Below are 11,324 nucleotides of genomic sequence, written 5' to 3' on the forward strand. Positions count from 1 at the left end.
GGGACTCCGGGAGGAAGTGGCAGCGGATCCGCCGAGGCCCAATCGGCACCACCCACCCAAAACGATCCCGAGAACCCCTCATTCGCCCGCATCGCGGCACATGAAACCTTGTTATGTGCGATGGTTGAATGGCGCCAAGCGACCGACCCCCATTACAAGCGGAAGCTTAAACCCCTCCTCAACAGTATGCGGCGCGATTTGAGGTTCGACGAGATGTCGGATACCAACGGCGAGGGGGCGGCGGCGGCGGCGGTGATGATGAGGGAACCGGTGGCGGGGAATCCGAGGAGTGAGAAGGCGGTTTTTTTTATATTTATGTAATTTTTTATGTATTTTTTAATTATGTATATTTTTTTAAAATAAAGTGTTCTCATTTTCTCCATATTTGTGTCGAAATATTACTTCCGTAAATTGTTTAATTCCGTAAATTGTTAAATTGGTGAATTTGTGAATTTTTTTAATATGGGAAGTCCGTCGGGATGTCCGCCACTGTGCAGTGGGATGTCCGTATGACGTGGCAGGAGGTGTTTTTGAGATGTCCGCAGGGATGTCCGTCGGGACATCCGCACCAATGCGGATGCCCTAAATATATAAGAATATTAAAAAAAAATTATTAAGTTAATAATTATTTCTCCATCCATTGTTAACTGTCACTAAATGTAGACTCTATTAGAGCATCCACAGTGGGACGGATGTCCCGGCGGACATCCCGACGAACTTCTCAAAAACACCCCCTGCCACGTCATAAGGACATCCCACTGCACTGCCACGTCATAAGGACATCCCACTGCACAATGGCGGACATCCCCAAGGACATCACGACGGACATCCACAATAATAAAAATTCACAAATTCACCAAATTAAACAATTTACGGAATTAAAATTTCGACATGAATACGGACAGAGAAAGTGCAATGATAATTTCATTAAATAAAAAAAATAAAAAATACATTTCAACAAAAAAAAGTCAACAGATTACATTCTAAATATCAACGACGATCCCTCCGTGTCCATAGCTCTTCAATTATATCGTTCTGGAGTCGAATATGGGCTTGTCGTTGGCGCATGTCGGCAAATGCACGGACTCGATCAGCCTCTTCATGGGGTATCCCCATACATACATTGGCGGTGGTCACGCCGTGGCTTGGACCGGCAGCATCAACATCATCATTGGCCAATCAGTCAGTGTTGGACCTTCATCTTCGATAATCATGTTGTGCATGATAATACATGCGTACATTATATCAGCGATGCTGTCAATATACCACAGTCGTGATGGACCCTTTACTGCCGTCCATCGAGCCTGTAGCACACCAAATGCCCCGCTCCAAATCCTTGCGCGCTGCCTCCTGACGACCCGCAAAATAGATCATTTTTTCTTCTGTTGGGCATCTGATCGTTTTCACAAAGACGGGCCACATAGGGTATATCACATCCGCCAAATAATAGCTCATATTGTGTTGGTTGCCGTTGGCGACGAAACTGACGGCCGGACCAACACCCATGCACTGGTCGTTGAAAATGGGCGATGACTGGAGGACATTGATGCCGTTGTTCGACCCGGCTACTCCAAAATACGCATGTCAAATCCACAGCCGGTAGTCAGCTACTGCTTCAATGATCATCGTGGGATTCTTGCCCTTGAAACCGGTAGTGTACACCCCTTTCCAGGCGGCGGGGCAGTTCTTCCACTCCCAATGCATACAATCTATGCTGCCCAACATTTCCGGAAACCCGTGCTGACTCCCGTGCATATCCATCAGAGCCTGGCAATCTTCGGGGGTAGGCTTCCGAAGATACCTATCCCCGAATATCTCCCTAACGCCCTCACAAAAATACTTCAGACAATCGCGGGCAGTTGTCTCGCCGATGTGGAGGTACTCATCAAACATGTCGGTCGTACCTTTGTATGCCAGTTGCCTGATTGCGGCAATGCACTTCCGTATGGGCGTGTGGCCGGGTTTACCAACCGCATCCTCCCTCATCCTGAAATACTCGTATCGACTCGATATGCATAAATAGCGGACGATGCATCCTAAAACGTCGTCGGAACATGTTTTCCCCAAACATCGGCTCCGGAGCGAAGTAGTCCTCATACAACCGACGGTGTGCAGTGATGTGGTTCTGGGGTACTATAGTTCGACAATGGATGGGTCGAGGTACCGTTGGCTGCTGTTGCTGCAATGTCGCTTGTATCGCGCGATTTATCTCCCGGGACGTAACGGCCCGCAACTGTTCTCTAATTCACTGACGTACGTCATCAGAAATTCCACCACTACCACCCGCACCACTACCACTACCACTAGCCATTCTTGATATATAAAAGAAACGTAGAGAGAGAGAGAGAAACTCGTTAAAACAAGTAGTGCGAATGAAATGAAGTTCAACGAGCCGTATATATAGAGTTTTTAAAATAAAAAAATGAAAAATCGGGATGTCCGTCGGGAACCCGCAATGGCGGACGTCACGACAGACGTCCCGACGGACGTCGTCGGAAAGCCGCGGATCTGCGGTGTCCGCAGCGGACGTCCGCATCCATTCCTCCCGCGCCTAATGGCGGACGTCCGGCACGCCGGTCTGATGTCCGTCGGGACGGCCGCCGTGGTGGATGCTCTTACTAATATTATAGCTTTTAATGGAATTTGTAACAAATAATACGGATAAAGAAAGATTGCTTTTAATTATGTCACTACTTTTAATTACGTTGTTCTACTTTTGGATGTCAATAAAATTAATTATTTTATATTTTTATCAATTTTATATGAAAATCTTTATCACTTATTGTAAAGAGTCTTGATAATCGATAAATGTAGAACAAGCACACTAGATTATCATTCACTATACAAGAAGAATAGATTATACACTCCTATCATCTTTGAAAATTAATGAAACTTGAAAATTAATTTATGGGAACTTGAAAGGTCATGTCAAGCTAATACCAAAAAATTAATGTTTACGTTATTCGTTATAAAAATAATATAATTCTGTTTTTTATAACTTCAAGGAAATGAATAAAAGATAGTAATCGAATTTCGATACTTATGTAGTAGTAATATAAAAAATTAATGACATTAATGGAAAAGATTAAATTATTAAAATTAAACTAAAAATATAGATAAAAGGTACTACTACTACTAATTAGAGTAAATGAGAGTTGGGACTATAATAATGCTCCCGTGAAGTGTGTAATGTATTTTAATAATCATAGTATAAGCGAAGCCATCAACATCCGATATCAATGATATATAGCCAATGATATTTACCCATTAAAAAAAGAGGTACTACCCAATAAAATACCTTATAATATTAAGATCGTTTTCTAAGAAAGTTGTAATACCATGGTGTGGTAATCTATAAAGAAATTGAATGATAATTAAGAAGAAAAAAAAGGGGCACTATTGTTCAACAATAATAAAATCATGTTTTGTATGTGATGACTGATTAAAAAAATAGAATTTGTAGAGTTAGATATAGTGAAGAAAGTCGTCATTGTGGGATGCATATGCGAGGTGCAATGTTCATTGATGCCAATTGATGGCAAATTGGTACCCGAGGAATAAAGTTGAGGTAAAGTTGTTATACAGTGGCGTCAACGATAAGTCCAAAAATCGAATTTAATGTAGTTTTCCGGAGTTTATAGTCGGCAAATGGGACATGCTGACTCCTCACGACCCCACCTGAATAGCCCATTGTATATATATAGTTGCAAATTAACATATTTGGTTAGCTTTTAAAATAGTTTATATCAATGAAATATATTTATTTGTGGAGAGATAAATAGTGGTGGCATTAGCCAAACAAATTGACGCTATGTAGCTTTCGCATATGGGATTGTTTGTCCTGATTTAGAATTGTGGTGAAGGAATCTATGCCCTAAAAATGATATATTCCAACATTTTCCTAATTTTTGGCTCTAACAAATCGCTCTTTTTAAGTCAAAACTACATCTGCCATTGGCCTTCTAATTCACAATTAAATTCTAAGTTTTTCAATTGCCAGATCACACAAACTTTTCAGTTTATCATCTAGTTACAGATATAGCACTACATGTTATTATTAGAAGGAAATTGGTGGCAAACACAACAGAAATCCATGAATGCTGTCAAAATAATCACCAGTTTTGATTAGGAGTAAGGAGAGTGCAGAAACAAATCGAAATTTAATTTTATATAAAAATAATAATATATCTCATGAATATGGATATTTACAAAGTTTGGTCAAATTCTGGTTTGTTCAGCATCTTTCAAGACTTGAATAGACTCAATTGTCTCACCATGTAAATTTTTGGTGACATCGATGAATTGTGACGTAAAGATGGATCAGTGTGGCAACATAGACAATTAAACGACGTCATTTTGAGCTTTAGAAACTAAAAATATAAAAAAAAAGTATTTGGTCAAATGAAATAATTGAGAAATTTTGAAATTTTGTTATTTGCCATTCACAAAATGAATTAATTTTTTTTTAAATGAGGAAAAACAAAAGAGGAATTCAAAGATGGAGAAATTTGTTACCTTGCTTGTTCATGGTAAATTTATAACCAAGTAGAAATTTACATAATACTATGTATTTTAGGCCGATTTTTATTATAGAGTGAACTACATAAAATGTCCCTAACGTTTTCATTTGTTACACTGCAACCCCTGACAAAAAAAATATCGCCACAAGACTCTGGCCTTTGGGATAATCACATATCATGTTTTTTCAGACTAAAAGACCCTTCAGCCCTAAAAGGGCATTATGGTCATATCACATGGAGTTATGCAGTGGCGGCCTGCATGCTGCAGTGGCGGCCTGCAACCTGTCGCGATTTGACGTCTGTGCGTCAGCGGTCAGGGGTGATGTCTGTGCGCCAGCGGCTGTTTGTATGCAGTCACTTTAAATTATACACGCCACGTATACAATACTCCATTCGTGATTTATCAAATAAATTTCAAAAATTTCACAACCCTTATTTTCGGTCTTCACTCTCCCACCCGCCTAAAAATTTCACAAACATTGATTTCATTCTTCATTCTCTCTGCTCCCCGCTGTAAAAATCTATCTTGCATGAATGGCGCCTAAACGCAAGCGCGTTGGATCCTCAGGCGCATCGTCGTCACGTAATTCATCTCGCCGTAAAAAGGAACCCACACCCCCGCCATCGCCACCACACTGGCGACCACCACCGAGACATACACCGGTGGTCATAGATGTGGAAGAAGAAACCTGGGATATCCGAGATCCTCAGCTGGATTTTTTTATCCCAGAAGATGAATATAGTAAGTTATGTTTTTAATCCTCAGTTTGTGATTTAGGGTTTATAGGAAATTGATTTTTTGTGAATATTTTTTGGTCCGCCGGAAATTGATTTTTAATCCTCAATTTGTGATTTAGGGCTCCTAAAATTGAATGTTTTGTGAATTTTTTTTGGATGTTTTGGTTTGATTTTTGATTATCCGATTATTGTTTTCCTTAACAGGGGAAGAACCTGGAAAGTTTTCAGTTGCTTTCCATCATGGAGGTTCATTCTTCTCTACTAAAGATGAGAAAAAGTATGTTGGTGGGTATTTGACATACTTCGATTTTTGTAACATAAACCGTTTCGCCCTCCATAGACCTCTCGAGTATGGTGTTAAAGTTGAAGTATGATAGGAAGATGAAATTTGAGTTCTATTATTGTGATCTAAAGTATAGTCATGCCTGTGGGGGGGTTTTTATCGGCGGCCCTTTGTTGCCCATTGTTGAGGATACACATCTGACTTATTTCCTCAAAGTGGCGGCTACTACGACAAAGTTAGTTCACATCTACGTTGTGGAGATAACCCGGGCTGACGCTATATTGAAAAAAATGCAGGATTAAGCGCAAGAGCTTCTCAGATTCAGGGCGTCGAAACCCCTAAAAGTCATTATTGAAGAGATTAAAGAAACCGAGCCAGATGTGCCAAAGCAAAAAACCAGAACGAAGAGGAGGCAGGGGGGTCAGTTTCAAGGGCACCAGAGTAAGCCTCTGATGATTGGCTGGTATGATAGGGATGTTGAGTTCGAGGAATATCTTACGAAGAGTTTAGAAGATGATCGTGCTCAGAGGAAGATGGACGTGGAGGTAGCTAGTCAAAATTTGGCGAATGCATTTGAAGCAGTATCATCCAAATCAGTACCATCCGAAGCCTTGGTCTCTGAGGTTGAAGAAGTACCAGTAGCAGCACCAGACGTTGAATCTATAGCAGAAGTTGGAGGAGGATATGTTGGAGTGTTATTTCACAAAAAGTTTTGTACGTCGGGTGTTATTCAACAAAAAGATTTGTACGTAGGGTGGTATTTCACCAGAAGATGCGTACTTCATTCGTGATTATAAAACTTCAAAGTGTTAGTTTAATGTACCTATTCGGGAACTTCATTCGTCATTGAAAGACTTCATTCGTGTACAATAATTACAGTGTCACTTATTTACCCCTTATACTTACAGTGGAACTTCAAAGGTTTAGTACCAACAAATCCCCTCTTACTGATTGAAGAAGAAACTTTTACCATTACATTAGGAAAATAATTACAACGCATAACAACAATATTACAATCTTCATATTTCGGGTCATTTTTTTGGTTTTAACAATTTCTAAACTCAGCTATCCACACTCCTCAGTCTTCATGCTCAATTTTAACTTCAGATCTTCACATTCGTCACTTTTCATGTGCAATTTATCTTCAAGAAGACCTTCCACAATATTCTTACATCGAAGTTGTTCTTCAGACCTGTCTCGTTCGAGCTTGATTCTTTTAAAGTAAGTGTATTGGCTTGGCGATAGACCCACATCAAACCAACGGAAGAATCTGCAATCATCTTCCTTCCATATTGGACAACGATAGTAACGTCGACCAGGATTAGCAGCCGTCCTAGATGTCACGAGCTCAGCCTCAAGATCGTGATTACAGTTCACAATCTGTGGACGAGGCCAATCCCAATTGAAACTTGACCCGGACGATTGAGAACTTGAAGAAGACATTGCAAGGACGACCTGAATTGGAAATTAAAACCCAAAATATATTAAAAACTTATACGTCATTATTTATGAAATAAAATCCCCAAAAAATTGCACTACAAAACCTAACATGCATAAACCCAAAATTGAATACAACCAGATTCGGCTACAAAATCCACCCAAATTCAGCTACAAAATCGACCCAAATCGGTCAGATTGCAAGTTACCTAAATTGTTCTCTCAATCAAGCTCAGCTATAGCGAAAGAATTGAAAAATGAGTATACGACGGCAGGGATCACACGAATTGAAAATGGGAGGATGAATTGAAGTGAGAGAAGAGAAATTAATTTCATACCCTTCAAATGTAGAGGGAAGTACATAGATTAATTCGAAGATCAACTTTGATTTGAAATGAAATCCCAAAAAAATAGCACGACCCAGCCTAACACACATAAACCCTACATTGAATACAACCAAATTCAGCTACAAATTCCACCCAAAAAATCAGCCCAAATCGGTAGGGATCACACGACGACAGACAATGGAAGGATGAATTACAGTGCGAGAAGAGAAATTACCTAAATTGCGATCTGACAACAGTGTATACGACGGTAGAGATCAAACGACGAAATACAATGGACGGTTAAATTACAGTAAGAGCAGGAAGAAGAGAAAGTAATTTCACACACTTAAAATATAGATGGACAGTACACAGCCTTGGGAAACATCAACTTTGAGTTGACAAAAGTGCAGAGCTAATGTCTGCAAAAGTGCAGCCGTGTGCAGAGTAGGCAGGGTAATATGACTGAAATGCCCTGCAAGGCATAAGGGTTTTTTCGTCCGAAAAATTACTACAAAAACATGATATGTGATTATCCCAAAGGCCAGAGTCTTGTGGCGATATTTTTTTTTGTCAGGGGTCTGCAGTGTAACAAATGGAAACGTCAGGGAAATTTTATGTAGTTCACTCTTTATTATATTAGTCGAATTTGAATTTTAATCATGGGCCACGGCCCGACACAAATGGGCTATAAATAAACGACTTATTCAGTTGCATCTGGTTTGATATGTATATTGTGTATATTAATTTATTATGAGTGTACTTTCATATGCACACACCACTAAATATCACATATTTGATCGGCTCGAAATTTAATTTGTGAAAGAAAATGTATGGAAAAAGTTAGTGAAATATGAGTCATTCTTTTATATATTGGTTTTGTGATTAGTGGAATGAGTTAGTATGTCGAATGTGGAGTCGATGTACCAAAAATAGTAAAAATGAAATGTGACAATTAATAGCAAACGGACAAAAAGGAGAAAATGAGACATTTAATGGCGACCGGATGAAATATCATTTTCATCTGCAACTATGGAGAATTATATAGATGTACATCAATTGAAGCTTGAAGGTGCAACCATTGAATGCAGGTTGCATCACTTATCCGAATCAAACTCATTAAAAATGAATAGAAGGATTACTTGCTCCGGGCAAGGAATTAAATTAGAGAATATGAGTACAAGTTATTAATTTAGCAGCAGCATTAATCTTATTTTCAAAATGTGTAAGATTAATTAATTTAATCTATTTATTTGTCCACTTCGATCAAGTTCTTGATTACAACATCTGTAGCATTAGCAAGAAATTCCGGCCAGTCCCTGCATGCACAAACACAACAACAATATTAATTACTCAAAACTACTACTATATTTATATGTAACAAATATAAGAAAAAATATGTCAATTAACTAAATTCACTTACAATTCATCAATTCGAATTTGTTCGTTTCCAAACCCTAACTAAATTGACGCGACTGTAACACCAAATTGGTAGAGATGATAGGAGATTACAGAGGGGCAGAAATTGTACAAAGAAATCAAGAACGTGGCTGCAAAAGCTTGTTTTGTTTTGTTTTTTTGTTTTGTTTTTTTGTTTTTTTTTCCAAAGGTTGCAAAAGCTAGGTTGAGAGAAGAGGAAAATGTTAAAACGTAACTTTTGTAATAACTCAAAATTGGAGAAGCAATTATTTGCATTGAACTTTTTATGAAAAATATGTTAAAATTTTTTAAGGTTACAAAGAAAAACGTTCTTAGTAGTATTATATTTTTGGAACGCTTCCATTTGCATCCCTCATTTTTGTCTTAACAATGACGTTTTTGGAAATCGTGAGTGATGCATTAATTGGTAACACAAATAGGCATTTATATTACGAAGTTTGGTAAAAATTCTGGTCTATCCCATCAACTTTAAAATTTGAATATTAAATCACGAATTATGTTTCATTTTTTCTCAACTATCTCATTCATGCACAAATCGATCGATATTTTTTTCTTGCATCCATCCGAACAATGCACTTACCCTCTTAAGGTGTCGAACGTCAATCCCACGGTGTACTTAGCCTCCTCGAGGGCGGCGCGGAACCTGACGATATCCTCGGGCGGGCGGGACCCGTCGTCCCTCACCCTTAGCTCCGACGGCTTGACGTCGCAGAACACGGGGATGACCCTCTTCCCGAGCTCGGCCATGAGGCTGAGCTCGTGGAGGCAGAAGTATGAGTCGCAGTACATCGGGGAGAAGACCGCGATTCCGACCCTGCATTCCCTGATCGCCACGTCGATCTTGTCGAAAAGCCGGTCCCCGGCCTTCAGGTTCCGGCAGTCAAGGAACGGCCGGAGCCCCAGGCCGCGGAGGCGGTGGTGAAGCAGCCCCGCCACGTGCCTCTTCGTGTCCGCCCTGCGGTGGTTGATGAACACGTCGCACGGCGGGGCCGCCCGCCGGAGGAGCGCGGCGGCGGCGGAGGATGGGCGTTGCATGGTGGAAATGAGACAAATTTGAATTGGGGTTTTGTATGTTTAATTTGTAGTAGTATAGATTATGTTGGAATTAATTAATGTGGGGTCTTATTTATATATAGGGGGTGACAATATTGAATTGTACTGGAATTTGATTTTTTGAATGTGGGAAAAATTGGAGTGTTTGAAAAATATGTAGTGGAGGAAAAAAAGTATAAAAGGGTTGAATGAATTGAATCTATAAGAGTGTGTTAATTCCTACTTTTAAATCCTTCAAAGACGCTTAAAATTAATTAATTTTATATCATTCGGAAAAGGGTATGGTTTTTAAAAGTTGTTCCTAAAATCTAAAACCCTAATTACACAAAGAGCAAAGTGATATGATGCCTTTGCCCATCTTTATATGCGCTGTTGCCGTTTAGGCTACAAGAACATAATTTTGTTTTATACATTTATATAGATTTTAATAGGGATCATGAAATTTATATGTTACGTAAAGATGGCATTTGGTATGTTATCTTAACTTCAAATAGAATATAAAATTTATAGATTAGGTAGTTAATATTTTTATATAACTTTTATTTGATGATTATACATGGCCACAATTTTTTGTTATAAGAGAATAATTAAAATGAAATGGAAGTATCATGGATGCTAGTTTTAAAAAGCCAAAAAATAATTAGCATACCTTTTGAGGTCCAATGTCGAAGAAAATAAAAGAGGGTCTAGTTTTGTCACGATAAAATAAATAGATTAAGAGAAATAAAATTAAAATACGAATATAAAGGAAAGTAATTAACAGCTCCAAATTATAGGATTAAGTGATACCAGCTAACAAAAATAAATGTTTCAAGATAAAATTTGCAGTTGACCTATTCCAATTTACAAATTCTTTTTCTCGAGTAACCAATGTCCAAATTCTTGTTCAATTTTGATTTAGCTAATGTGTTTGTGTGAATAAGATTTTTTTAGGAAAATTGGGTTCAGCTAGATACAAGGTCCAACTTTGTCATGAAAGAAAAATAGTACTACTAAATACTAATGTTTACGCTTACTTTATCATATTAGCCCGTTCTAAATAATGTGAATTTTGATTTTCTAGAAACTATAAGGGCATCCGCAATGGGGCGAACGATAGGCCGCCCGATGCCTCAGGCGCCCCATCGTCCGCCACTGTGGGTATGCGGACGATGCAACGCGTTTTTTATCATAATTAAATTAAAAATACATTTGCTAGGAGTCGAACTCAGGGTCTATTGCTTAGAAGACAATTATCCAACCGTTGGACTACAAACGCTAGTTGAGATGTCTTGAAAACTAAGTTGTTTTATTCGTATGAGAATGATATGACAAAAATAAAAATTCACATCATTTATGATTGAATATGGTGTGATAATTTATGATTAAAAAGTAGAATTCGGTGAAACGAGAATTTGCTTCTTTGAGTTATTAAGATGATTATGTTGTGTGATTGAAATGAAATTTTTTTTCTAATTTTTGTAGTGTTTTACTAATTCAAATAAAGAAAATGCGTAGGGCGGCCTATAGGGCGCCCCACTGCAGGTGGAA

The 11,324-nt window shown here is 38.6% G+C and overlaps 2 protein-coding genes across 2 annotated transcripts; both read right to left on the minus strand.

The window, feature by feature from the left end:
- Positions 1–6,606: 6,606 nt before the first annotated feature.
- On the minus strand, positions 6,607–6,984 carry LOC121777873. Its single transcript, XM_042175213.1, has one exon. The coding sequence runs from the start codon at positions 6,982–6,984 to the stop codon at positions 6,607–6,609; it is 378 nt and encodes a 125-aa protein (XP_042031147.1).
- A 1,566-nt stretch (positions 6,985–8,550) lies between these two features.
- Positions 8,551–9,776, minus strand: LOC121777874 (TIR-only protein-like). Its single transcript, XM_042175214.1, has 2 exons — positions 9,322–9,776; positions 8,551–8,620 (listed from the first exon to the last, which is right to left on the minus strand). Exons 1-2 carry the CDS (start codon positions 9,774–9,776, stop codon positions 8,551–8,553), a joined length of 525 nt encoding a protein of 174 aa, XP_042031148.1.
- Positions 9,777–11,324: the final 1,548 nt, after the last annotated feature.

The sequence above is a fragment of the Salvia splendens genome, chromosome 18 (assembly GCF_004379255.2).
Source record: "Salvia splendens isolate huo1 chromosome 18, SspV2, whole genome shotgun sequence".
Classification (NCBI taxonomy): Eukaryota; Viridiplantae; Streptophyta; class Magnoliopsida; order Lamiales; family Lamiaceae; genus Salvia; species Salvia splendens.